A 27,935-nucleotide genomic window follows, 5' to 3' on the forward strand; every position below is an offset into this window, starting at 1 on the left:
TTCCCCTTGGTGAGTTAAAGTGAGTGGAGTGGGTGGTAGTTACTGTCAGCTATGTAACGAGATGCCAGAGAGAGGCTACTCTAGATGTGTGAATGGAGCCGGAGGGACGGTAATGATTGCAGATACACTAGCTCGGGTACATAGGGGAACAAGCGCAGTCAGCTTGTAAATATTGCAGGGAGTGGGCAGAGTTAGCTCGACATGAGAGAAGTGGAGCAGGGGTAGTGTTGCATTCACTTTCTCCCGTTTCATTTTGGGGAGGTGGATGCCTTTTGTAAATGGCCAGTAGTGTTTAGTAAAAGATAACTGTTAGTATCAAAGACATTTTGGTTAGTAAAAAAGAGGGGGAGTGACAGAACCTGCAACATTCTTGAGACAGAAATATGGGTGATGTTATAAGGTTTGTTTTTTTCTTTCTTTACTTTCAGTCATATGAAATTCAACGGATGAATTCAGTTCTTTTGTAGACCAGGAAGTACTGATGACTTGAACTTAAACTGACTAATCCTCCAACCAGAGGGGATAAAGATATTTTGCAGGGTATCTGAAAATATTTACAAGTTGATTTAAAGATCAAGTAACTTTAAAGGGCGAATTGAAAGGTGCTCAGGTGAAACCAGCACCCCCTGCTGGTCAACCAGAGCAACACATAGAGTAATGAATCCAGTGGACTGTATGATAGAGGGATGGGGAAAAGGAATGGGGGAGGCAAATATTCCATTATTCCACATTCATATTCCAACGATTTTTCAGTTATTATTTTCAAGGAAGTAAAATGAATCTTTGCAGCCGTCACCACAATAAAACAGAGCAATTTACACTCTTTTTAAGTCATTTATAAACTGCCAAGTACATCAACTGTTCAAGCTGCTTCAGAGAGTAAAAGAAAAGTGAAACTATTCACAGAAATAAAAGGGGAGAGACTACATGAAATAATTCAGACTCATGTACATATCAACAAATGTATATATTACAGTACAGAATAGGGATTTTTTTCTCGGTGGAAATCTTGGGACACAGTATCTGAGTTGTGGGAGCTGTAAAAAAGAAAGGAGGGAAAAAAAAAAAACAGAAGATAACCAGAGAGTAAAGCTCTTACAGTCTGCTGGCTTTTGAGAAAAAATTAAGATGCGGTTTGACAATCCGTAGGTTTTTCTGTGGCGATCCAGGCTGAGTGGAGCTGGATCAGAGAGTGTGCACCCCCCCCCCCCCCCCCCCCCCCCCCCCCCCCCCCCCATAATCTTTCCTTTCTCTTTTGATCTCTCTTCACTCGAGAGAGAGAGTGTTATGTGTGTCCGGAGAGGACGTGTCAACCTGAGTGTCCTGTATCCCCCCCTTTTAGTGTCTGTACACACCAGTCTCTGCAGTGTAGGTCTGTCTTTTTCCAGGTATAAACTCTGGAGAGTCCAGGCAGTCTGTGTAAGCACCATCCTGGGAACAGTGCGGGCAGGCCAACCGATGAGACACCACGTCCCGAGTGTTCCTTAATATAATCTGACCTGAGACCAGCACTGTTCAAAAACGGCCTCTGCACTCAAGGGCCCCTGAGTTGGCTCGCTTCTATTCACCGAGAGGTCGCATTCGTGTGGAACGTCCTTTCAGGTTTGGAAAGTAAAGGAATGAAGAGAAAAAGAAGAGAAGCTGTGGTCTGGTGGTTTGTTTGCCTCGTTGTCTATGAGTTTTTCTGTCTGTTTATATTCCCACTGTGGCTAAATGGTGGTGTATGACATATTATTACCCTGCATGGCAGAGAGAACATTTCCCAGGCTTTGGTTTGGATTTGTCAAAGCATGTGTGTATGTGTTTGTCTGTGTGTGTGTGTGTGTGTGTAATTGGGTGATTGCATCTGCATGCTTCTGTATATGCATGCGTGTCGGTAAACCGTATGTATGTGTGTGCGTGCGTGTGTGTCTGCATCTATTGCAAGTCTTTCTAACTGTGTGTTGCACTCTTGTTTGGAGAGATGTTTAATGTCCAACACCGCTGGAAAAAAAAAAAAAAAAAAAAAAATCATCCTGGGCAGCATCCTGAGAACCCCATCCCAATTTAAAAAAAAAAAAAAGAAAGAAAGAATAAAATCTGAAGTGTGAACATCCACGACACATCCACCTTACACTGACAGCAGTCACTGCTACACACACTGTTCCACGCTTGTCCGGAAAATAAATAACACTGTAGTCACAAACAAGATCTCCAAGCTGACACACCACCTGAGAGACAGACAGGGAGGGAGACGGAGAGAGAGGAGTCATAGAGGATTAAAACGGTCAAACGAACTGTGTATCAAAGCAAATTTAACATAACCTGCAGATTTTATAATCTTGAGCAATCTATGTTAATTGTATCAGACTCTTTAAAATAACTGAAAGTAATGTAAGCAATCTGGTACAGCACACTATATGAGTAATCCATACTGTTTCCATACTTTCCAGGCTAAAACTATTCCAAGTATGGCTATTTAATAAATTTGTGGCAGTTCTTTGATATTCTTTTTAATGTCCCAAAGAGATGGACTCTGCACTTCCCCTCATAGTGAGCATTTTAGCATCTTTCAGCTAACTGTTTTGGTTTTACCGCCCGCAGCTTCATTGTTTTGGTTCACATTTCCAGCTGACGGAGGCACCTAGCTGTATGCTACCTGCCCAGCACAGCACTACATCTGCTGGATGTAGATGTGTAAATATGTTATTTTTTGCTAACCCACAACAACTTTATTTGGTGATAATGTGTCAGTGTTGTTTTTACAGCTAGTTGCATTGCCCCCTCCTCCCCCCCTCCCCAAGTGGCTGAAAAACCTATAAATGCAGCATTAAAGGTAATAGCTGTGACTCAGGTTGTTAAAAAGTCACGGACTGAATTCTCCTGTAAGACCCTTTACAAACCTGGAAAACTGTTGGCGTAACTTAAAAAAAAACACACATGGGTTAAAAGAAACATGGGTTAAAACTTAAGAGGTGACAAAAGACAAATACACAAAACAGAAGAGGTGGTGATGTTGGCGCCACTGTTTGCCATCTGTTCTGTTTTCAATAACATAAAAAAAAAAAGATATGTTCATGTAGTATGGGAAAAAACACATGGAGATTAACAGAAATGCATAAGGTGTAGAAAAGGGAAAGAGGTAATGGGAGTTGGATATTTCTGAGTCAAGGCAAGGTGAAACAAGTAAATGTGTAGGCGGGAGAGTGAGCAAACCAGGGTCAAATCCGTTTTTGCTGCTGGGAGGCACTGAGCCACCTAGTGGTCACACTGTGAGCAAAAAATACAAGAGCCAACCATCGCAAGATGTCACCAGTGTACAGTTGTGTTCGGTCTGTTTTTTCCTTTTTGAAACAACTACAGATTTAATGTTAATGACAAGTCATGTACAGTTTGTTCAATTTAAACTCTGCACTCACTGGCTGATTATCAATGTATTATGTGCAGCATCTACAGTTTTTACAGTATTTCTATTTTTGATATATTGATATACTGATTACATTCCTAATTAGATTAATTAAAATACGTTTCTTAAAATACGCAGAAATTCCTTGCTGTTATTTAAAAGGTCAGATGACCTTATCATGAAGTGTTATTAATACTGCCCATTTGTCAAGGCCGATCCAGGCAGAGCAGCCTGAGAATTCCCAGTTTTTACTTTGGCAGCTGCACAAAGCCAAAAAAACACTTGCTGTGCAGCTTCTGCTTTAACGGGAAACTATTTGACCAAGGTCCAGAAGAGAGACGGTGGTGGTTTGAGCTTTCTACTCAAAGCCCACAGGACTCACCTCTGCTACAGGACACGCCAAAGACTTCAAGGCCAAAGGATAAAGGCAAGAGAAAAGAAGAGGAATAGAAACAAAAACTGTAGAAAGAAAGAAAGGAAATGAAGAAGGGGGAAAGAAAGTGAGAGAATTAGAGAAACACTCGAAATATGTTAGCAACAGCAGAGAAGGACACAGAGATTCACTGTAAAGAGAAGCTGGAACAGTATCAATTATGAAACCATATTTCTCCAAGAATTTCATGGCATTTGTGCTGTGTTCCTAATTCCCATTTCCTACAAACACTCAATTCAATAATAATTTTAATAAACAATTCCACACGCTTTATGGTGAAAAAAGATCCCTTTAATTGTGACTGATCAACAACTAATGAATGTGTCATTGTGAGTTCTATGGTCTTTAGTTGTCGCATTTACAGAAAAACATCACACTTGTCCTACCTTTTCCTCCAAGTCTTTAATCTGCCTCCTCTGGATTTCTGTCTTGTCTTCAAGGTCACGAATTCTCTGCAAAAAAATTCAGAGAGAACTCGGTTAGAAATCCTTTTAATTTGTGGAGAAAAGCTTCATCTTATCGCCGCGGTTGACGTAGACGGACCTGGTGCGCCTGGTGCAGCAGCTCCATCCTCTCCTGGAGGATCTGGCAGTCGTACTCTCGACTCTTCCTCAGCATCTGCCTCCTCAGCTTCTCAACCGCCGTCCGCAGCTCGTCCCTCTGGAGCTCATCCAGGGGCTCGCCGTACTTTATGACCTGGAGGGAAGAGACAGGCATCACACACATTAAGTACCGTGATGGACCGTGATGTTACACACTTCTTATATCAGCAGATGCTTCATCAGATTTCTAGAAGCCTTTCAGTAATTTTATGTTTCCTAGAAGCCTCTGTTTTCTAATCTGCATTCATAATTTCAAAGTCTTTCATTATAATCATTGGCAAGAAACCATGTGAATGGGTCATGTAGATACCATGAGTTGTTCCAGAATAATTGGATTTGTGTGATCACAAGGCTGCATGTCAGAAACAAATTAATAACCATTTTTGATGACGCATTTCTTGACATTTTCTAAACTGTTGTCTTCACTAGAAATAACCTCGCTCCTGAAATTTTGTTTTTGTAACAATAAGACTGCAATATGTTGAATGAAATGAAAGAACCTTGTCCTGCTGCAGGGCGTTGTATAACGTTGCTTCCAACTCCTGGATTTGCTGTTCAGAGAAAGAGGGGGCAGTTATTACCATTAATGTCATACACACACACACACACACACACACACACACACACACACACACACACACAAACATGAAAATTACTGTAATATACTAGAAAGGAAGCTGCAGTTACTTATCTTCCTTGCTGGAAACCTTACAATAACTATTACACACCTAACCCCAACCCTTAATCGTAACCCTGTCATAATTAAAACTATAACCCTATAAAATACAGTCATTGATCAGCCTTATGTACCAAATACTGGTCCCCAGGTTGGACAAGTTGCTGTGTCCCCAAAGTGTGACTGCGTGACAGTGTTTTTTTGGCCCCAGAATGTGATGTATAAACATACAGACATGCAACCATACCAAGTAGGCCTGGTCCAGGGCCTGTTTCCTGTAGTCCAGCTCTTCTTCTAGATATCCTTTCTGTTTACAGAACATTTCCTGTACAGAAAAAAAAAGTAAAACAGGTCAGGAATGCGATCTTTTTGTGCCACTGCAGTTTTTTTCCAAGCTTCTATATACTGTGACTATAGTATTAGTAAGAAAGTCCAGCTGCAGCTCATCTGATTTTCACAAAGTGCCACTAAATGAGAGGAATGCCGAACTCTTTTGATGCATGTTGTTGGAAATCAAAGGAGTGTGAGAGAAACACTAATATTGGCTGAAGAGAAGATGCTTTGAACTATGAGCATGCATACTGCAAAAAGAATAATATTATATCTGAGGAAATGTAAGTCAAATAGACCAATGTTAGTTCAACAAGAGGTGTTGTGTAAAAATCAATGCAGGAGATTTTTGTCATTTGACTACATAGATAATTGATGTGAACAGATAAGAGATAATACTGGCAGGTTCAATCATATCAAAAGTATTTTCCTGTAGGGGATTGTTGTGACTCACCATCTCTATCTCCAGGTCCACCATCTTCTGGTGCAGTGCTGCCTCTGTCCCCTCGATCTGTTGAATCCACTAGAGGGCAACAAACAGCAAAACACGAGTCAGTGCAGCACAAACTATTCTGTGTGTTGACTTTTAAAAATGTGATCTTTGATTTGTTATCTGAAACTTACCTTTTCTGCAAGTGACAAAACAGTGCTAGCCTGGATAATGGCCACTTGCTCCTCGTTTCTTAAGTTCTATACAAAAGGGGGAGGAAAAAATATATAAATATATAAAATCTTAATTAATAATATGCCCTTTTTTTTTTGCATCATAGGGTGATGTCTTAAATTTATATCAATTACCCCATTATCTCCCAGGATATCTAGAAGTTTAATGAGATCTGGTATGCACACATCCTGTGAGGGGAAACAAAACAAATAAAATGTAATTTATGTTTCATTTACAAAAAGTGTATTTGCTTGTTAAACTTGTTAAACTAAAAACAAAAGCATGCCCAGCTCTCCATTTGCTACCAGTTACAGTGAGATCCCCGGCGCCGGGAACCATCTCTACTTTATGATTAATTACTATGATGGAGCATGAAAGTTGTTTTCACTGCGTACCTTCACCCCCTCCTTCATACAGTAGATCTGCAGAGCACTGACTCCCTCAGAAAAGGGATGCATCCTCAGGTGGTTGAATGGGGGGGATCTCCTCTCACGCTCCTACAACGACAGACACATTTCATTATACTGACTCACTTTAACCCTCATCATGAGTCCCTCTACACTCAGACCTGGGTGACTATTTTCAGATTTATTACTTTGGACTGTAATAACAGTAGTACTCATTTATTCCAAACAGAGAGAACCTCTGTGACACATTAGAGTTGCTCATATGGCTGCCAGACGAACTGACAGGCTCCTCTTTTTTTAAATGAATCCCATTTTTTTCCTTTTTTTTATTCATGGTTTCAGTGATGTTTGAGTTTCAGTAGGTGGTGCTCTTTGCTTTTTTGCAGCCATGAAAATGCTGACTACCCCAAATTCCAGGCAAAGAAGCATCAGAAAAAAACCCCCTATTAATTCAAATTAAGGTTGAAATCACTGTGAGTTTGCATCAGCTGATTTCAACACTGTACTGTGCACATTTAAGCGATCTCTTCTCCTGCGTTCGTGTATCTGCACTACAGCACTGCCACAACACAAAGACCACTGTCAGCTACCGATCAGCCTGACTGACGGACTGGTGGGCTGCCTGTCTTTATTGCTTGGTGACTAACTTGACAGGCAAATTGAACATAAAAGAAAATGCGACTTGATTAGGTGTCTAGCATGTGAAAACTTCAGTGTTTTACATGGTAAAGCAAAGAGTCATTCCACAACATGAGATATTTCACCTGTTAAAAACGCTTGATTTTGGACTTTACCCTTTGAAAATGTAATTCTTCTGACCTTCATTTTGAAGTTGCAGTGGATTTAAAATCATGTACAAGAAGCGCCAGCGTTTGGACTAAAAGCCAGCCTATGAGATCACTGTGGCTGGAAAACAGTTAAGACAAAGTACCACTAACATTTTGGCTAAACTCATTTGAGACACGATCTTGTTCTTTACAAAACAGACAAAAACAATAACAAGCAAAAAACATTTAGACTGCTTACCAGACAAAAATAAAATGTGAGATTTCTCTTTCATCATCAGTGTTATTTTCAGCCAATGAACACGTTGACAGGATTTTTTGGAAGGATTAAAATTGGTTTTAGAACTAGCTCTGGTGCCTATAAAATGATCTTAGGGTGTGTGCTCTCAGGATAGTAAAATGTTTTTTTGGAACTCAGTACAGCACCAATAAAATGATTTAGACTCACAGTGCTGGATCCATAACCTGACAACCAAAACGCTTTTGGATCTGACAGAATGCTGGGTTTACCTCACAAGACTCATTTATTAGGCTACAAAAATCTTGAGGACATTTTCAGGATCTTATGGTCTCACCACACAGGAACTTTTATCATGCTAGGGTAAAGCAGACTTAGTAGGAAACTCTCTGCGACTGACCTCTAGCTCCAGTATCCTAAACTCTAACAGTTCGTTCTGGTCTTTGGAGTCCTGTAGCTCCTGCTGCAGCCGACTGCACTCTGAGTCCATCTTCTCCACCTGGACACCATAAAGAATCACAATGAATGAGCGGGTTGCGGCAGTTGTCCACACACTTATATAGTAGGAGTTGCAAGTACATTTGACGGTAAGAAACTTCTTCAATTGGAAAATGCTAATTATAAAATGTACCATTTGTGACAGGTGTCGTCAAACTGATTAATTCCAAAGCACTTTGAAACTTTAAAATAAACTTCTGGCATGTCAGATTCCTTTTCAAATGGTGCAATCTACATTGTCCAACATTTTTCGCAATGCTGTATGTGTTTGATTATTGGAAAACGACTCCAACCTTCTCTAGTAGCTCCTGATTCCTCCGTAAGAAGAGCTGCTTCTCCTCCACCCATTTGGAGTCCTGGTGGAGGACAGAAACAGTTGATGCTTTAAATCAGAGCTACGACATAATTTTTCTGTCCCAAGATTTTGACAAAGTAAAGTCATTGTACATCTATCAATATATTGATTCGTTATCTTTAAATTCTCTCTCTGTCTCTCTCTCTTTCTCTCTCTCCCGTACATACATGCAGGTGCCTTCGTCCATGTAGGCTATGTGCTTGTGTGACCTACCTGTCCCTTCTGGTTCAGTTCCTTCTCCAAGTCCTCGATTTTGGCTTTATACCTGAGAACGTCTGCATGGAGCTGCTCTTGGGCCTGAAACATGAGCAAAATGCCAGTTTTACCAGGGGTCCATTGAAAAAAAAAAAAAACAAAAAAAAAAAAAAAAAAAAATAAATGCGTACAGATTGATTTTCTCGTCTTATCCACCCAACAGCTCAAACCCCTCAAATATTCTATTAACTGTAATGTAAGACCCAGAAAAGCTATGCGAGAACCCGCCTTAAAATAGCTTGTCATTTAATGAAGTTTGCAGGGATTTGACTTGAATGAGGCTTCGTACATGTACTTTTCATGTACAGGCGGAGTCAGAAATGTGCAGCTAGGGGTTGCCAAGAGTTTCATCAGTCAGGGGAAGGGTCCTTGAGGCACGTCAACGAATCACAAAGTTTTAAAAAAGGGCGGGGAACCACTGCACTAGATCCCAACCTACCGTACGTGAGGCTGTCCTAGTTTTTAAGACATTTTACACAACAATCCACTTCCTCTGTGTTTTACTGAGAAGTAAAGGTGAAACATCACCCTGTTAAAACAAACCACATGACAACACTCAACAGGGTCCCGAGATGACCACTCTGGTTTAACAGAATAAACTACAAAGCTGTTATATGTTTCAGTTTAGAGATAATCAAATTCCACGTAACTCAATACCCACAACTTTATTGCAGCCATATAACGATGAACTATGACCTCACTGCCAACATATTTAAGGAAGGAAATTACAAAAATTATACTTTCACTGGATTGCTAAAGTTAGCTATGGTGATCAAAATACCTCATATCTTTAAGTACATTAGTGGTTCAGTATTCCAAGAAATATGGTACTTAGAAGGAACTGATCCTAAACAGATGCATAAGTAAGTAAATTCAATTTACTTAATCATTTCATTTTCATCTATTGTAGCTTATTTGACCGTGTTTTTGTTGCTTGATGATCTGGTCTTAAACTTATGCTTGCACATTGTTGTTATAAATGATAACCTAGGCATAACCAGTTTTTTTTAGAACAGAACTGAACATTGGTGGAGCATCTAAATCAAAATGATCTTCTCAATGTGTCCTGTATGTACCTTGGCCTCCATTTCAGCATCCAGTATGCCTCCTTTCTGTTCCTGCAGCAGGGCATAGGCTCGTTGTAAGGCCTGGTACTCCCTGGTCAGCTGACGGAAACGCAGCTCTGACTCCTCATTGGCTAGACCCTTGTTGTTCGACACAGACACACACAGACACACACAGACACACACAGACACACACACACACACACACAGGATATTGATGTCAATGTAAATGCAGTCACTATAATACTCCAAAAGATGGAAGGTGAGCTACACTTTCTTGTTAACATAACGAAAACAAGGCAAGATCTCACCTCATCCAGGTCTTCATCGGGAGTAGCAGGAGTTCTGTCCATCCGGAACGAGGCCACTGAGGACGTCTCCGAATCCATGGACTCTTCGTCATACCCAAAGAAAGTGTCTACTACGATGTGCCTCTGCAGTTAGACGAGTTCAAAGATCAAACAGTCTCCAGTGATAAATGCCAAACAATCATCATGGCTAGTTTACATTACCTCAGGACAAAGTGTCCTCGGTCTGAGGGTGCCTCATAAGCTTGCCCTTGTTTCTTTTGCATTGTTGTATCAAGCAGTATCATTATCTCTAGCAGATGTAAATGCAGATTTTTGTTTTCTGTGCCATTACAGGAGGTTTTGCTTCTACTCACTGACTTGCTAAACGACACACAAGGCCAAGAAATGATATCAACATTCAGACTAACTTTTACATAGAGCTGTGTTACCACAGTAACGCCTCTTTGAAATTGTCGTTGGAAAGCACTTAGCTCTTTAAGAATACTCATTTATCAAGGGTATATTTTCAAAGAATACACTGTCCCAGAGCATGTTTTTTTGTTATTTGTAAGTTTCACTGTTACTACATAGCCAGTGTTAGCATTAACAAGTCCTTACCAGTCTTGGCAGTCTTCAGCCATCATTACGTTTAAAGGTTTACGTTTATAACACGCCCTCTGAGCAATGCTACCTCTTCAGGGCAGACTGGACACGACAGGGACACCGTATCGGAAAGTAATGAGGCAGTGCAATCGGGTTGGGGCTAGCTGGTTAGCATGTTAACTTCAGTAGAAGAAAAGAAGCGATAGAAATGGAAGCAAAACAAAGAGCGTTGATTTCCACCAATAGAAACAGCTCTTGGTGAGTAAAGGAAGTTTGATAAACTGGATGAACTCGCACCATTTCTTGTAGACTGGTAAGTAAACAGTTATTAATGCTAATATTGGCTATGTAGCATTAGCAAGACTTACAAATAGCTCCTTTAATTGAATTATGTGCAGTATAAGATAAATAGCCACAAACAAATTCAATTCTTTCTACCTTTATTGGCCTTGAACTTCTTTTATGCCTTTTCTTTCGTAGTAGTTTTTCACGGTCCTGGAACAAAACACAGAGAAATGGATAACAATACACTCTTTAAACAGTTCACTGAGGACTAGATGTGGTCAGTTGAGTCACATTTTCTTCTTCATCATGATAACAGTTAGTTTAAAAATATCCTTAAATAGGATGAGGATGGGATTACAATGTGAATACGTCATATGATTAAAGACATTATGCACAGATGCTGCCTTGCGATCGTTGCAGACAATGTTTGCTAATTCGCTGTCTTTTATTTGAAAAGTGTGACACGTGGTATGATGCACCATCCTTTGCCCTGCATTATCCTTGTATCATTCATCATCACCATTGTCATTGTTTTCCAGTGAACAAGAGTTTGTTCTCCAGCTGCTGTGAAAATTTCTGTCATTTCATACATCAGTAGTTTTGTGGTCATCATTTGGTTCTGGGTTTTCTGATCACTGAGGTTAATATTATATTTGTAAGGTCAGAGTGACCTTTGACTTATGACCACAAAATTCTAATCAGCTAATCCTTGAGTCCAAGTGAATGTTTGTACCATATTTGAAGACATTCCCTCGAGGCGTTACTGAGATGATCCGTTCAAGAGAACAGGACGAATGGACAAACCAAAAACATAATGCCTGGTGTGGAGGCACAATAAGCTGCATAGAGTTGCCTGGTTACAAGTATGTTAAGTTGATGCTGCAACAGTGGTGGTAATTTATACTTCAAGTTGTCCAAAGAGCAGCAAGTAGGTGAGTGGAGAGTATCACCGTTTACTTATTTTTAAAATAACATTCAAATAAGTAATGTTATGAATTTCAAGACAATTAATCATCCAAATATCTTTTACTCTCAGATTTTTGGACATGTGAGGTGTCTCACACAATACTGTGAGGGAGGATACAGGAAAATCCAGTTTCCACTTCAGCTCGTGATTAACACCATGACCCCAAATGTCTGCTCTGCAAATTAGTGAAAACATCAACAGTAATCTCAAACAAAAATGCTAATCTGAACCCTCAGCACATTAAGAAAAACAAAAACAAAAACATACTCTTGTCAGTTCATCAATCATGCTTTGTTGCTCCAGGACTTGAAGCTTGAGAAAGGCTATTTCCTGGTCATCATGGGCTTGGTCCAGGTCATTGAGAGACTTGAGCTTCTTCAGTGGAGGATGGGAGCTGATCTTGTCCTTCTGCAGACACACAACACAAAGAGAGAGAAAGAGAAAGAGAGCAATCATCCATCTGTCAATCATCCGCTTACAAAACATATGTACAATGGTAATATAAGTTTGTGCCGACCATCTCAAGGTTCTCCTTGGCCAGGCTCTTGAGTTTATCCTCCAGCTTCTGGATGGTCTGGGTCAAATCATCATTCCTCTTATTGAGCAGCTTGTTCTTGTCCAGCAGGGGCTTGCACTGCTTCTCCGTCTCTCGAATTCGCTTCAGCTGGTGGGCAGAAAGGGATACAGGGACATATTAAAGGGTGGGTGACATGAAGAAGGTAAAAAGCTAAAGAAAGACCTGGAAACAGAAGCTGGGAGAAAAAACAGACAGGCGACGGTAACTGACAGAGGGAATAGACAGCGGGAGATGAAATAAATCATTTTGGTCATACCAGTTCATTCCTCTCGTCGACCAGCAGTGAGTTGCGGTCCTCCAATTTGCGTATAGTTGAGTTGAGTTCAGCAATGCGCCTCTGGTTTCTCCTCAGGTCCTGAAATAAACAAAAATGTGTCATTTCACTGATCCACTTACTAGCCAGGTGACGAGGAAAGAAAACTTAAAATTAAGTATAATACAAGCGTGATCACAATTAAATATTTTGTCAGATAATGCTATTCGTTAATACAAAAAATACCACATCAATCTAGTTAAAAGTTCAGTATTACTAAGAATTAGGAACTAGCATGTTGCAGGAAGCTAATCTCAACAAAAAAAAATAAATCAAATGAGAGGGCCATGAAATTCCCTCATCTTTAAGAGTCAAGGCACTTTTCATGTTAATGTGCTAGCATCTGATAACCATTCAATCTAATTGAAACTAAACCTCATTTTACTTGTCACAAGATGGTCATCTCTTTTACATACAGTTTATTCGGTTGTATGGGGTCAGTTCATGAGTTGATCATGGTTGAAGCGTTGATTAGTAATGGTTAATGTCAACCTATTTAAACTCTGCACCACATCTCTCGTGCTCATGCTCCAGGCAGGTTTTGAGCTGAATACGTTATGGTTATAAGATCCTTCTATCCTCTTCAGCAGCTTGAAACCAGCTCTGGAATATGAGCACTTCAGCTATAAAGTGATATTTAAGAGTGAAAAAGCAAAGAGGGAAAAAAGAGGTAGGAGGTCGGAAAAGAGGGAAAGGCTCTGAGTTCAAATCAATAGGTTGACATTAATTTTTTAAAAGAATAAGTGGATCACTCTTCCTCTCTCCTTACTGGGCTGCTACAGTGCTCTGCTCCGTCTCCGGCTCTGCCTGGAATCTCTCTTTTCGGGCTTCCCAAGCCGCACTCAGCCTCCTTTACAAGGAACAGCTGTTCATCCAGCGCGTCCTTCTGAAGCTGCAGCTTCTGTAAGAACCCTGATGTTGACTCCAGTTCCTTCTCCAGCGCGAAGATGGTGCGGTCTTTAGATTTGATTTCGTCCACCTGTGGTGAAGGAGAAAGACGCAGTGGTGTTGTTAAGAAATTGCTGAGAGGATATCTCTTGCTTTGTTTATTTCCGATGCCAGTCTACTGTAGCTAATTTATCATTGACCTTATACAAAGACAAGAGCAGTGATTGTTTTGACTCTTTAAGCCATTTATAAAGTAAAAATACCACATATTGTCAAATGTGAGAATTTGCTGCCTTTCTCAGCTGCAGATTATTATAAATTAAATACCTTTGGGATTTTCTTTACTGGTGTTCAGACAAAATAAGCAAATAAAATATTATTTTTAGATATTTTATGGACTTTCACAGATTCCTTTCTGACAGAAAAGTATAAAAACAACTATAACTTGAGGCCTATTTCAACATATATAGCCACACATACCTGATTAGGCTCTAACAGAGCTCTAACTTCAGGAGTATTTGAAAGAACTGCGTGAACCTCAAGACTCTTATTCAGTATGTTTGTACTATAACAAACTCATTCACATAGTTCACGTACAACAGAAATGTAGCTGATGTGATAATTTTTTTTTTTTTAACTCCGTTGTGCTCAATCTCACTAATATTATTGATCATTATATTTAAGTCAGTCATTAAGTATGAAGTAGTACAGTGGTCAGTACCAGTCTGCGTATGTCCCTCTCACAGTCCCACTTGATCTTGGAGATTTGCTCCTGGTGCTGCTGGTGCTCCACCCGCAGGTCGCCAGCCTTCATCTTGTCGGCCTGGATCATGTTGCTCAACGCCTCGTCGGTCTGTTTCTTTGCGGACTTCAGCTCCGCTATCTCCTGCAGAAGCTTCACTCTCTCCTGGTCAAAGAAGCGACGTGCTTCCTCCTTGGCTTCCAGGGTCAGTGCCGTGCGCACCTGAAGAAGAGGCAGGGTCTTCATATATGGCTTGACATATCAGATCTATAGCCGCTGCTTTGGGATTTTGTTCTAGGTGAAATGTGTCTGTATTTCTGTATATTTGTTTCCCAGCAGCAAACCCTACCTTTTTCTCTGATTCAACACCAACTTCACTCCCATATCTGAACCTCACCTTCTCTCCGCTGCCGTCACGCATGGCGCTCAGTGCGGCTTTGAGCCTCTGGTTCTCCTGGTCTTTGATCTTGGCGTGGCGTGCCAGCTCCTGCTCATGCTGCCGGGTCAGGTTTTCCCTGAGAGCCTGGAGCTCCTTTTGTTTTTCCTCGTGCCACTTTGCCCGCTGCTCTGTTAACATGGCAGTGTGACGGTGCTGCTCTTGCTCTCGCACCCGCTTCACCTCCTGCACCTTGTCGCGCTCCAGCTTGCTCACCTTCGAGAGGAAGAGGAGAAAGGAATTATATCTGACACACACACTGCTTTACTCCAAGTACAGCACGCTTGTTTTTCCAACATGAATTCTCTGATTTAATTTTATTCTTGCTTCTAGGTTTGGTTTCAGATGTAGAGGGGACAAATTAAGTCACAGGAAAAAAAATATATCAAACCTACATCAACAAACATTTACATGAAAAATCTTGTAAATCAAAAATAAATATGTTACATTATTAGTACATTATAAGAGGATTCTCAGTTTACTTGAGGCCCTCTAGATGAACTCAATAAACTGAGATTTGGACAGCCCCCTGCACTCACTGACCATGAGTCGGCAAGTGCAGTGAAGTCTGAACAAGGCACATGTAGCCTGAGAAGTAAAAAAAAAAAGTAAAAAATCACAAGGGTGTAATTTCCCTGCAGGCAGGGAGGGGTGCCCCCCCGCATGAACTGAAGCATGAACTCATGATAATCTCACGTGTCATTTTAGAAAATCATCCAACCCCTCGTCCTCATGGACAGTTTTGTAACACAATGTCACATCAATGCAAAACATCCTTTTTCTGTACATGTTCTATATGTACAGAGTCAATATATAACATGATCAGCAGAATCCAAAGGGTATAAAGGTATATATTAACAAATCCATTGCAAAGGTGTAACTATAATGTCCATATAAGAGACATACATATCCATGTGTGTGTTGTGCATTAACTCATTTGGCAATGTGTGTTAGTTTCCAATATGAAAGCACATGCAGCTCATGCAGTGCTTTAGCATTAACTGGACATATGCCAGACTTAAGCACATGCAGGACATCCAAACACAAGCATGTCATGCATGGTATTATGTCACACGATGTACTTGTTGTGTGAACTGGTAGTGTCCAAGGTTGCTGTTAAGATTCCACTTGAAGTTTTATGTTTTTTGGGACCTTCATTTATTGACTTGGTTTTAAAAAGTTAATGAGCTAATGTGATGTAAGACTTCGTGTAAGTGTTTACGTTCAAATATACTAAGTTTACAACGAAAGTGACCAATCATCTTTTAAATATCAGGGTCAAAGTTATGCTGTACGATACCTTGCATTTTTCTTGGTGTAGTTCTATCTGAATGTCAGTCAGCTTGGACCTGAGATCTTCATTGGCTGCCTGCAGGGCAGAGATGAGCGCTTCGGGCTTCTCACCCTTTGTTCGCCCTTTCTTGGCCATTGAGTCAAATACTAGACAGGCTCTTCTAATGCTTTCATTGAGACTTCACAGTAACATTCCACGGCGCTCCCACGGTTTCCAGGTCCTCCTCTTCCTCATTCTCCTATCAGACAAAAGGGCTTGGGGGTGGAGGAGATACAAAGAGAGACAAACTGAGACGAGGCACAGACTGCAGAGGTGACTTAACTGAGACTTTGTGCATGTGTGGCCTTCCCTTCCACATAAATGCGTCTGTTTGTGTGAATAGGATGAGTTGTAAAGTGGCACTAGTGGAAGATTACATATGCAGGCTAATGACAAGATGATTGCTGGTTGCTCTAAGGATGTACTTATGGACAGTGTGGTTTTCAGCTCAATGCAAAAGTCAGCATGCTAACATGCTTAAAATGGCAATGTTAACATGTTGACGTTCACATGGTGATCACTAAAATCATTAGTATTCATCCTCTGGACGCTCTGAAACAAATTTTATGGCAGTTCTGCTGGTGAGACATTTTAGTCCATGCCAAATTGGTGAACCAGCTGACCAAGTGAAAACTGAAATTAGCATGGCTAATTAAAACTAGGGGTGGGTTACATAAGTAAGCCTCTCCAGTGTACACAGATATAATTCAATATGGAATTTTGGCTCAAATTGCTTGGAAGAACAGTGAAAGAATATGAAGAACAAATGGGTTTGAGATTGAGATGCAGGGCCTATATCCGAGGTCACTAAAAAGTGGACTGGCCCCCCATGCTGTCCTATACGGACCCGGTCCTATCACCTGTCAATTATTGATCAGTACAAATTTGTTTTGACGGAGCAACTTTTCTAACCTTTAATGCACTGGCTTAGGAACTAACAGACCAGTTGCATGTTTGGTAAATCAACTCACGTGATGCAACTCAGCCAATCACTGCGACTCGAGTCAGTGAGTGAGATTCACACACAGGAGATATGAAATGAAGTTAACAAATAAGAAGAAAAAGGCAAACTCAAGTTACACGTTTTATTGCATTTTTCGAAAACTTAAGCATTTTATTTTATGAAACACATTTTTGTTCTCTTATATATTACTTATTAAAGTGCTTATTTTTCTTGAAATCGCAAAAGAACATTTAACTACTATTATCCCCACCCACAACGTTGATCATAAACATTCCAGACCTTTGCTTCATATATGGTATATGGTAAATTATCCAGATGAACAGAATTAATGTGTTTGTATGCATGTGGATGGGTGAATTGGTTAAAGTGAAATCATAAACACACCATGTCGGCACAAACTGCATAACATTATTTTCTAGATTAAATTCTGTATAGCTATATCGTTCTCATTTTCTAGGAACTTGTTGTTACATGGTGTCTTTGATATTAAGAAAACACATCACATGCAGCTACCCTGAAGAAATAGTGACGACATTCATCTGTCTTTTATAAAAAAAAATTATCTTTTTTTTTTTTTTTTTTTTACAACAGCTGTCATGCTTTTCGAGTTAACAAATGAATGCTGGGTGACTTGATCGCACCATAAAGATAAAGTCTAAGAGAACAAGTCAATTCATCAATAAAAAAAAACACTGGAAATATGCCGCTTTCTGGAAAATGTAGATGGAGCTGTAAATGTGTAGTTTTAAAGTCTTACTCCCTGTGGACAATGAGATCTACCACGAGAACGTTTAAGTGGCCAATGATAATCATTTCTGTGGAAGAAATGAGAGAAATGGTCCTAATGATAATGGATGTGAATGAGTAACACAGCAGAGGAGTATTTCTTTTGGAGCTGATGGTTATCTGGGTATACAGAGTCAGTGGTAATCCTTCCTGCCCCACTATTTGTCTTTTCTTCATGTGCCATGCTCCTGGCTTATCCTGTTTTACTCAAACAGGGTGGCTTAGACGATGAGAAAGCAGGAATGTTTTTGATGGATTATGTTTTTAAATCCCCAAACTCCCTTCATGAACATCTTATTTGTCGTGGGAGAAACATTTTTCCTTTTAGAATTTTTAACAAAGCACACACATTCCTGACTTATTGAAGGCAAGCTCGAAGCACAGTTGATCCAAGAGTCTCATACTTTCAAATTAAATCTTCCTCTCATTGTCTGTGTCTCCCATTGCTGAAACATTATGACATGGCCCACTGGGGTAGTATCTTCTATAGACTTCAGCAGTCAAAAAGAAGGGCGAGTTAAAATTGTGCAATATTGCCAGAAAAAGAGAGGTTCATATTGGATGTGTGCTACAGGAATACAAATAATACACACTGGCATGGTTATTTCTATTAAAAGGCAACTGCACTGAGTCTTTTTTTTGCACAGCCCTCTCTGTCTGCACATACGCACGCAGCAGTCCCTTCATTCAATATGTTTCTCTTTGGTGAAGTCATGTGCAAGCAGTAGTTAAAAGGCCTTGCTCAGGGGCCTTACAGGGTCTTACAGAAGCAGCTACCAGTCAGCCTCCAGTTGGAATACACTTTGCTATTGTATCATGGTTCAAACCAAAATTCCAAAGACAGGACGCGCTTCATTGATTTCAGATGCTTATTTGACTGTCTGAATAATATGTCTGTCTTAGATTTCAATTAAAAGTGCTGCTGTATTTAAAATCATACCATCAGAGGATTATATATATTATCATTGCACATGCAAATATCTACTATAGTATCTGGGGTTTTCCATAAGGTTGTTAAACTGTTACTTTAAGGGAGATCTTTTAGGCCAGGAGTTTCCCAACTGCACACTGTTAGTTATCTATCCACAAAAGTGCACGTGCATATGAATGTGCACACCATCGTGTAAGACCACGATGACTCAGGAGGAGCTGGACGGTGTCCGTGATAATCTGGAGGAGGAATGACATAACATCGCTTAAAAGATTTTGAGATGCAGATTATTAGATGAGGCTGCCGTCATCGTCACGTTTGGTCCGCATGGGCTTTTAACGCTGCAGTGTTACGGGGCCTTGTAAATGCTGCTGCACTTTTTAAGTATCACTTATGGAGGGTGTCCAATGAAACCCTGATGAAAACCGCTGCACCAGTAGCTGTTCGCACACACACAGTGCCGTGATAGATATGTGAAGAGAAGAGGAAGTAACAAGTTAGAAACCTGATTTACTGTGTGAAAGAGTTTCAAACACTTATTACTAAAATACATTATGTACTGGAACAGGCTAACACTAATGCCTATAATCAATTAGATAATCAATTAACTTGACCTTGGGTGTTTGCTCCACAGTGTCTTATAATGGAGTAATTTCCTTTTTCACACAAAACCATAAAGGTGAATGATACACCTTGAATATATTTTCACAGTATGTATAGCTATATTTACAACCCGAAATATACATACATTATGACAAGTTAAAATAGCTGGGAAAAAAAAGGGGGGAAAAAAGATGCTTTCCTTGGCCTGAGCACCTCAACTTACTCTCCACCTACATTTTTAGGTCCTGTTTACGCAACCGTGTCGGCCTGTGTCAGCCTATCTGCTATAGTGTATGTAGGTTGTTTCAAAAGGAAGAGCAAATGAGGGGGACAGTTTGTGTGCTTGGTGCACATTTACACAGCTGATGCATTTGTGAGCAAATCCTGACTTCACACAAAAAGAGAAGAAATAGTTTTATGGTTTGGTTTGTCATTTAAGCAACATTATAGCCTATTTTGTTTTAACACTTCTGGAGGTTTAGAATATACTTAACTAATTATATTTTGGGCTCTGTTAAACAGTAAGATCTTTTATACTGCTTTGTCTGACTTCACAGTGACTCTAAACTCAAACTCATGATCAAACTCAGTAGAATAAATTGATTAAATCGTATAGAACTGGACTTGACTCACCCTGTCAAAATTATCAGTGACACCACCTGACTTTTAACTCTGCGCATATTTTTCATCGTTATTTACATAGTCTAACAACATCATTTGGTGGGATACAAAACAAGTCAGCCTCGCAAGAACCCACGTGCTGTATGGCTGATGTCATAGCTGCAAATTCTCATAAAGACATGTCATCTGAATATTTTGTCTTCCAGTTTTAAACACTCTCCCATTTCAGCTTCTAAAATGTCAGGAATTGCTGCTTTTCTGCTAAATTTTCTGCCATATTATTGTAAATTCTTTATTGTCGGGTTTTTGACTATTAGTCAAATAAAACTTTCAGACATCACCTTGGGCTCTGGGGAATTCTGGCAGGCAGGCAAAAATAAACAAAGAAAACAAACAAACAATCAACAACAAAAAAAAGACATAAATCAGTGATAAAAATAATCATTAGTTGTTGAATTTATACATGGGGAAAATTCAAACAGGCAAAACTCAACACCAAAAAACAAAGAGTAACCTAATATGTACAGAATGTTTTGGGTTTTTTTGCTAACATTACATCATCATCTGTATGAGGCTTAGACATTAACATATTGGATACATGGATGGAAAAATTGTGGCACAATGTGTTACTTTGTTTTGCACTGTGACACATGCTCTTATATAATGTACACTACACTTTATGTGGCAAGGGTACAAGACCCAGAAATCTCATCCGAGCCCTTGCCTCCCTTGCTCAGCAGTGCTTTTTCCACCTGACAGATTGTTAATGTATGGCTGGTTAATATTTGAACATATTCAGCTACAGCAGCAGATTCCTCTTGCGTAAGTAGGGGTTTAACCAATGACCACTTCTTTCACATGCTATTCTAACAGCAAATACATTCCACTTGTGACCAGGTCTGTAACACCCGATTTCCCAACACTAGGCTGAACTCAGACCTGCTGGATCACTGTCACTCAACTTCGAAAATGTTCTAGATCTTCCAATTTGATCTATTTTTTATGTAAAACCCTTCATAAGGGGTTTAAAGGTTGTGATTAATGACTTATTAATTGTTAATAAATATTTCGCTAATGCTTTGTAGAGCAGATATAAGGCTTTAATAAGGTTGCCAGGTTATGAAAATCCCTTTGGCTGCTGTTTATCCTTTCTATTTAGTAAAAATGCTGTATCATATGCTGTACCATATTTCCAGTAACCAAGTTACAATATCCCCTTCCTGAGTTACAGCATTAAATAATGGCCAGATGTGTTTTTGCTGAATTTTATGATGTCACAGTGAAGTTGACCCTTGATCATTTGCATATAAAATGTCATCACTTCGTCATTTATCCTATTAGACATTTGTGTAGAATTGTGACCCCTTGACTGTCCTGGCATAAAAAGTGGTAGATTACATATTAGAGCATCTCCAATTTTCTTTCGCTGTTTTTTTTTCTTTACACTTTCAAAAACTCTTGAGTAAATAATCGTCAGATTGATCAAAAATGAAAATAAAGCCCTATTTCATTCTATGGTGTTATTACTGCATTTAATTTGTGCTGTAAACTATGCAACAATATGCATAAACTAGTATCTAGTATGCATAACGCTAGTTTCAACAGGGGGTTGGGGGGGACAGTGGTAGTGATGATGATAAACTGATGATTCATCTAAAATTCATCCCAGTTGAGCTGAATACACCACCATCATGCAAAGCCAACCAGAATTCACCATGACTACTAATACTGTATTAACCTACAAACCATCCACAGCAGCCAGCATCCACTGTCCTGCAGGGTGAGACTAAATATGAATTTACTGTGAGCCCAAAGTGAATCTGATTACTGTCATAGTCAATTTTCAGACTGCACTGGGAAATAATCCTCTGTCTGGTCAAATAAACACAACACAACACACCCACACACACAAACACACAGCCCTCATGGAAAATCCCAGGCCATGCACCGGATGTAGCCTCAACTGCATAACCTATTTTGAAATCCATTTCTATTTTTACATATATCACTTTCCCTGTTTATCACTCGGCTCTCTGAATACTGAATTCTCACAAATAGGAGGAATCCTTCTTAAACCTTTTGTCTACTGTAATTTCTGTTTCCCTAGGAATAACTGAGGAATAGCCTTACTCAGCACTCCACTCTTTTCAAACCACAGGCTGTACATGGGAATGGCTTTAATATTTAAACAGAGGAAGTTAAAATGGGAGATTTCTTTGTCTTCTTTCAGACACTGCTTCTTTTAAAGCAACTGTTACTTTCTATAGCAGGTAGAGAACTATTCTACAGGTTCCAAACTGAGCTTAATCAACCTTAAAGGCATCTTAATCACTCCTTTGACATCCTGCTCACCCCAAAGGTCAGCAGTTTACTAAGGAAGACATTCTTCACATCCTAAAACCAAAGTTGCAAAACAAGTAGACTTAAGGACAAGTTAAGAACTCTTCATCAATCTTGGAGACTGATTTCAATCTTTTTAATGCCAGAAACTATGGACCAAAAGATAGCAACTGTGTGAATTACAAAGAAGCAAATTAGTTTTAGAAACAGTGATGTTATCTGAATTTTGTATGAAGACAGACTGGTAGGACAGGTAGAACCACTTAAACATCTTTTTAAAAATAACACCGACAACCATACAACATTTTTCCAAAGGAAAAACATTTCAGTTGACATCAACAGAAGACTAAAGAAATAAGAAAAAATATTGGGAGAAGGAGAATAAATACCAGTACCTTATACAACACTGCTTGTAGCTGTCAAAACACACTGTACGACACCCAACAGCTACAGTGCAGTACCATCCTCACCGACAAGAAATGGCACCATCTGACGAAACTGAGGATCTGACGAAACTGAGGACCATTTTATATGGACTGAATCTCAGGGACTGACACAAGTTAACGGAATTGCTTCCGTCATGCCAGAAAGGGTTTAAAGAACTGGATCTTGCAAAAGCTGTTTACAGTATTCCTCTAAGAACCAGTGAGCAGGTCAAGCAGATCACGCATCCATCACACTGTCACTGTAAATTATAATTTAAACTATAGAGATTTAAATGCTCTATTTGAAATGCCATCACCTCTACAGTTTGTATATTAAGCTAGCAAAACAGGATGCTAATGCAATAGGGGCAAATAGCATAGACATGTTGCACTTAATACTTCATTACTTATAACTACTTTTTTGATAAGCACGTTTTTTTTCAAGAGCCTTGTTGCACAACTTCAACTGGACTGCTGTCAATGCAAACCAGAGTTTCTCTGTAACGGACCACAGAGTGTCATTATAGCTTGGTATAGCTTGGTAAGCAGGTTAGCTGGAGATGCTGTAGATATGCCCATTATCATCTGCCAGAGCTCTATGCTTTTTGTCTTGTGGCACACAAATGGCCAAACATTTGCATTTTTTACATTTGTGTTCTTCTAGTAATATGTTATATGTATATGCAGTATGTTTTGGGCCATGCTGCTAACTGGTTTAGCTGGGCAGAACATTATGTCAAATTAATACAATAAATTTGTTTTATGAAATAGTGGGTAGGGCAGTACGATACTAAAAACAATTTAATATTTCAATTATTTAGGCAGATATTGCGATAGCAATTGCGATGCAATTTGATCATTTTTGCATTTCGTTTTCACTGAAATTTAAAAATGATGATGATGTGATTTGATGATGATGATGTGGTCTTGTACCAAACAAACATGTACGTCTGGAGAATATGATTTGTAGGCCGGGGCATCTCTGTAGCACCACAATGCTTATGGTGCTAACAATGCACAACAATGTGACACATTTTACATTTATCAAAAAAAATTGCAGCTCCTATTGCACTTGACCATATTGCAATTTCGATTATATTTCGATTAATTGCGCAGCCCTATTTATGGGACATTTAAATGCATAGCAACATTAACATCCATTTGAAGATGTGTTCAATGGAAGTCCAATATTCAATGATTTTTACATTACACACAGTACTTTGATTCACTGTTTCTATATAAAAAAAATTTGATTAGTGACGCTTTGACAACAACTGCCTGGACACTCAAAGTATCAAAAAAAAGGAAAAGAAAAGAAAAAAAAGGAAACAAACCCTTAAAGTAGAGCTGCTTAGCATCTGACAGTAGAACACTATTTTGCACTGGGTGAGGGCACCTATGGGTGAGTGTGAGTAACTGTATGAATGGTGTAAAAAAAAAAACAAAAAAAACAGAGCATGCGTGCTGTCGGCAGGAGAAAAATGCCCACAGTGTGATACTGTATGCCTGAGCAGACTGAGCAGATTCAGTCAGGAGAGAGATAAAACAGACAGAGTCCCTTCTCTCTGAGCACTGACTGTGAGTGTGTGTGTGTGCCTGTATCACACTGTTAGAGTAATAATGTGAACTTGTGTGTATTAAACACTACAACATAAAGCACACTGGCACCATGACCCACTTTTGACTCCTCAGACATCAAATTTGTGTGCTAGGATTTTCCAGACAGAGTCTACCAGGACAGGAAGATAAACGTCAGCTTCTCTGCTGCTTGTCGGCTTTAGCCTGATGCTTCTCAGGTCTAATAGCAAATTCTGCCTAGAAATGATTCTTGATAGATGGTTGTTTGTTTTTCCAAATGTGGCTCATTCACTGCAATTCAATTGTCAAATGTCATAGGAGAAATGGATAGTCAGCTCCTGCGTTCAATATCAATATCAGGCTACTTAGAAGAATAAAAGTTCCATTAACTCTAAAATCACAATGTCATATTTACTTTGGGAACATATAAGAGCTGAGATTAAACATAAATGGACAATGTCCTTTCTGCTCATAAAGAAGAGGCAAAGCTGAGAAGGTGATTTGCTTCTGTTTTTCCTTTTGAAAATAAATCTTTCAACCTGGAGCCAACACGTTCCATATCAGGACCTACCATCTGTCATTCACTACTCGATAAAACTACTGTGCAAGCCATATTTTGCCTTGGGTTAGGTTTGCGGATTAGGAAATAAACAAGCTTTGGCTGCTTTTGAGGTTCATATTTGGAGTTTGCATCGGCCCTTAAGCACTGTGTAAGTATACTGAGTATACCAGCCAGCTAAGACTCTGTAGAGAAGCAGCTAGCTAGGTTTTGGTCAGAACTGATCAGGAGGATCAAAACCAAAGACAGTTATTGGTGAACCTTAAGGAAACACAGATATTCCACACAGTATATTTCAGCTCTGCCTCCATTTATCCTACTAATCTGCACCAACAAACATGTCTCAGGAGAAACGTTACTGGCCCAATTACAAGCCAACAATACCTGCTCTTTCAATAGTGACCTGTCCTAACGTTAACCAAACCTACCTATATGACGCATGATGGAAACCCTGGTCTCAGGTGTCAGACTCCTGCATTTTGGACACCTGCCATTCACCCCGACTACCTTCCTACAACTTGCCAGTGGTAATAAAAGATTGCACTTCAATCATTAAAAAAAAAAAAGAAAAAAAGTTGTCATTGAATATAAGATATTACATAACAGTAATGAACCCCACTGTATTTTCAAGACTTTACATGATGCATTTTTATCATTGTTAGTGTAGAATTATAGTAGAGGCACAACGTAGCTACAGGTTTAATCATTTTATTGTATGTCACAGTCTCAGTTTAGATAATCCTTTCTATTGTAGATAGAGTGAGTGTTGACTACAAATGCTCATTCACATGTGGGGCAGGAATCCAAACTTCCACTAATAACTGACCTTGACCTACAGATGCCTTTAGTGCTTTCACATCCATGTGTTCATAACTGCTAAACAGGCACTTTTGGCTTAATCTCTCTCTCTGTAGTGGCCTATTTTTAGCAAAGGAAATCTTACATTTCTGAACTATTTTTCCTTTTCCTAATCCACCTTATGCAACTGAGTCAGCAAAAGTTAGTCACACTGATGCCAGCGCTGCCCCAATGTCACTGAGCAACTTAGGTTTAATCAGTCTGGGATGTGGTAGTGATGTAAGTTGGTTGAAAGGGTCATTGCACTGGCTGGAGTCAAGCGGCACTCTCCTACTTGTTTTTGGATTGCATTTTAGTTCAGGCCAAAAATGACTTCTAATCCAGCTGCAGGAGGGCAAAATATCATCCCTGTGTATTAATAGCGCTCTGCTAATGTGGGAAATAGTGCAGGAAAGTGCACCAAAATGGTGTAGGTCCACATCTGCTGCAGGGTTTTCATGTCTGAAATGATTCATTTACATGGTGTTTTTTAAAGTAGTAAATTATGTCTCTTAAACAAAAAAACAACATATAATGATAGATCATCCATGTTTATGTTATGTGATTATCCAAATCCAATTGTCATTTCTCTTAGTCTTTTACAGTAACATTAACATTTTGACCATCATTAAAAACAGTAAAATGTTGTGCAGTACACCTCACAATCAACTTCCTGCTTCACACAGGTGATTACATGAATGAGGTTGTCCACTGATGGTACATGAGCAGTAACACATTGTAGGGAATATATCTATGAAATAATATGACAATAAACAGTAATGCAACAAGACAGACAACATAAATTAATGTAAAAGTCACCCAGCTCTGCTAAACTGGCTCCAAGCATCAAAAGAGGACCCCACTTAAAGATGAATGTCATATTCCGAAATCTAATCTAATGGTGACAAATGTGAATATGACAGCTCCAACCAAAAAGCAGAGAAACATCATTGTTTCAGATGAATCATACTGCCTGACTGCATGGTCTCCATTAGTGTGACTGTGTTCAGTTTTACACTTTACACTTTCTAACTTATCCCAGTAATTATATTAGATCCTTTTGCTTTCATTTGCTCCATCGATGTGTACTATTGAATGGCTCCTGCAACTGCAATTCAATCTATAAACTATTAACTTTGCGGGCAGTCACTATCCTACATCTGTGCTGACCCTTGAACAATAGTGTGACAAATACCCTCCCAGCAGGGGTGATGTGTGTTAAATCAGGCCAGTGTAACACCCTAAGGCAGTTGCAGGCTGCCAGACTCTGTGGTTCAGGCTGGAGGCCCCCACCAGCCCAATATGGACGAGCATCCTCTTGCAACATCACTGCAGCATCCTTCCCAGACACAGGCAGTTATGTGTGATGAGCTGTCAAGATGAAAAATGCACACACAGTACATGCCTAATTATGTAGCTTATAAGACAGTGCGCATCTGGCTTTACATGAAGCACGAGCATCAACAGCTGGAAGCTGCACTGCACAACAAGTATGGCTACCGAAAACGTCTGCCACCAGAAAAACACACAGTAGGATTGATGCTCGATGCAGCGTGAACATCCGTCGTGTGTAAGATAAAAAAAAATCCCCAAGCGGAAACAGGCTCGATCCCCGTCATCTTTGTAGGGCTCGCTAGTGTAGGCCAGGATCTGCCACTTCCGACATGCAGGCTAAAGCAATGCTACACGAGCAAATAAGACGAGTTCCCCGCTTTTATGTTATTACACACGACGGTGGTGTTTATTGTTTTAGTGTTATAGTATGGGGTTGAAGCGGCAGTGAATGAAAACGAGTGTAATGTATCTCACACTGCTGCTGAGATGATCAACCTGACTCAAACCAACAGGCCCGCTAGTCCCAGTAATTCCCACTTCAGACGATGTACAACCTAACGGCAGCAGTATCTAAACACCATCTTCCTTGCCTTACCTCGCAGTTGATTTTCATCATATGTTGCATCCTAATCTGTGTGAAACCGTGTCCATGGCATGCTCCTTTTTTCTTTTCTTTTTTTAAGAAAAAAAAAATCGCTTCCTCCGCTACGATCTCAGCATCAGCAGCAGCCAGCCCGTACAATGAAGCAGTGATGGCCGGTGGTGATGATGCTGGGAGCCCCGCCCTCCTCTCCATGCAGCCAGAATGAGCTCACTGGTTTCCAGCTCAG

The 27,935-nt window shown here is 39.8% G+C and overlaps 1 protein-coding gene across 2 annotated transcripts; it reads right to left on the reverse strand.

The window, feature by feature from the left end:
• Positions 1–1,691: 1,691 nt before the first annotated feature.
• On the reverse strand, positions 1,692–27,876 carry jakmip2 (janus kinase and microtubule interacting protein 2). Of its 2 annotated transcripts, XM_056397696.1 has the most exons (24): positions 27,701–27,875; positions 16,094–16,341; positions 14,755–15,009; positions 14,337–14,579; positions 13,497–13,706; positions 12,671–12,769; positions 12,355–12,501; positions 12,105–12,245; positions 11,024–11,080; positions 10,004–10,126; positions 9,705–9,833; positions 8,587–8,670; positions 8,312–8,374; positions 7,921–8,019; positions 6,486–6,587; positions 6,225–6,278; positions 6,051–6,116; positions 5,881–5,949; positions 5,344–5,421; positions 4,921–4,971; positions 4,362–4,514; positions 4,205–4,270; positions 3,768–3,844; positions 2,075–2,210 (listed from the first exon to the last, which is right to left on the reverse strand). In XM_056397696.1, the coding sequence occupies exons 2-23, from the start codon at positions 16,220–16,222 to the stop codon at positions 3,794–3,796; spliced, it is 2,469 nt and encodes an 822-aa protein (XP_056253671.1). In that variant the 5' UTR covers positions 16,223–16,341; positions 27,701–27,875; the 3' UTR covers positions 2,075–2,210; positions 3,768–3,793. The 2 variants fall into 2 exon arrangements, with proteins under 2 accessions (XP_056253670.1, XP_056253671.1); XM_056397695.1 differs by lacking the exon at positions 3,768–3,844 and having other exon boundaries at positions 1,692–2,210; positions 27,701–27,876.
• Between the last annotated feature and the right edge of the window lie 59 nt (positions 27,877–27,935).

This window comes from Seriola aureovittata, chromosome 15 (assembly GCF_021018895.1).
Source record: "Seriola aureovittata isolate HTS-2021-v1 ecotype China chromosome 15, ASM2101889v1, whole genome shotgun sequence".
Lineage (NCBI taxonomy): Eukaryota > Metazoa > Chordata > Actinopteri > Carangiformes > Carangidae > Seriola > Seriola aureovittata.